We start from the raw sequence: 1,270 nt of genomic DNA on the forward strand, positions 1-1,270 counted from the left end.
ATCTATAGCTGACCGAATAAGCTGAGTCCTATTAAGCTCATTAAGCTTCTAACAAACAAGCCCTAAGAGTAGGTCCAGGGAGGCCAGATCATTCATCTATCCCGTCTAATGTCACCCTTTTAAGATCTTGAAACTAAACCACACATTTTTCATGCCATTTCGCATTACTAGAGAGAAACTTCCAGTGCAGTACTATATATACTTTTTATAGCGATTGATCTAAAATAACCCCTCTTTATTGTCTTTATGCCGATTTTGAGACATAAGTTTGTATAATCTATAAATGAAACGCATCCATATCTGCAGATGAATCAACTGCAATCTGAGTTAAAACTTGCTCGATCTCTCGTTGTTGAGAAAGAGACTGAAACCCGTGGCGTGCGTATGACAAACAATCAGGTGTGTGACCTCTATTTTTTTATCATCTCATGTGTTTCAATTCCATCATGATTCTAAAGCCCTTTCYGAAATAGTACATGGAAGAAAACGAAAGGCTGAGAGCTATTCTAGGAGAATGGAGTACTCGAGCAGCAAAGGTACACCACCGATTTCACACGCTTGAATCTTTGTTTCCAAGTTTTATGCAACGTTTTTCGTGTGCCTTGTAGCTTGAACGAGCACTGGAGGCTGAGCGGATGTCAAAACTGGAATTGCAGAAGAAGTTATCAACATTGAAAAGCACACATCGTTAGAAACAGCTTAAAGAATACAACCATTGACCGATAATCAGCAACTGAGAGATATTGCAATCGGGATGAATTCCCTTCCCAGCCAGCCAATGGTTTTGAGGCCACTTTGTAAAAAGCTAGAAGAAATTTGCATTCAAAAACTTGTTCTTGTTTAGAATAGCAAAACCCAGTTGGAAGAATTACAACAAACATGAAACATCCAGCTGATTTCAGAGTGGGGATACATGAGTGGTTTCGTTCAAAAACAAGCAACCGAAAACGTAGTTATAGAAATCTCGAGCTTTGATGGTCTCTCCRTTGCCTATAACCGGTTCCATGTCGTATTTACAGGCTCTGGTACAGTCAGGGCAGTAGGTAACCTGCAATTGCACAAATCACTTGCTCTTTCATTTCAACCACAAGAAAACTTGCATACACACACACACACACACACATATATATATATATATATATATATATATATACCAATCGGTTAACAGCCGACCGCTCTACCACTGAGCTACTGAGGAACAACGGGAGACCCGTCAATTTAGGATCCAATTCGAGATTCCCCTCACTTTTCTATTGAAAAATCAAAGTAT

At 39.4% G+C, this 1,270-nt stretch overlaps 1 protein-coding gene across 1 annotated transcript; it reads left to right on the top strand.

Annotated features, from left to right (window-relative positions):
• Window positions 1-78: 78 nt before the first annotated feature.
• Window positions 79-993, top strand: LOC112505614 (protein FIP1-like). The gene is made up of 3 exons (XM_025109494.1): window positions 79-399; window positions 474-536; window positions 609-993. The coding sequence occupies exons 1-3, from the start codon at window positions 307-309 to the stop codon at window positions 690-692; spliced, it is 240 nt and encodes a 79-aa protein (XP_024965262.1). The 5' UTR covers window positions 79-306; the 3' UTR covers window positions 693-993.
• The last annotated feature ends 277 nt before the right edge of the window (window positions 994-1,270 follow it).

Source organism: Cynara cardunculus, unplaced genomic scaffold (assembly GCF_001531365.2).
Source record: "Cynara cardunculus var. scolymus isolate 2C unplaced genomic scaffold, CcrdV1 Un_Scaffold_13065, whole genome shotgun sequence".
NCBI classification, from domain to species: domain Eukaryota; kingdom Viridiplantae; phylum Streptophyta; class Magnoliopsida; order Asterales; family Asteraceae; genus Cynara; species Cynara cardunculus.

What these genes read in the sequence shown, in the direction of transcription:
- LOC112505614 (XM_025109494.1), top strand. Translation starts at nt 307, where the DNA reads ATGAATCAACTGCAATCTGAGTTAAAACTTGCTCGATCTCTCGTTGTT. An exon ending in GGAGTACTCGAGCAGCAAAG is followed by an intron (nt 537 to 608) that starts GTACACCACCGA and finishes TGTGCCTTGTAG; the next exon opens with CTTGAACGAGCACTGGAGGC.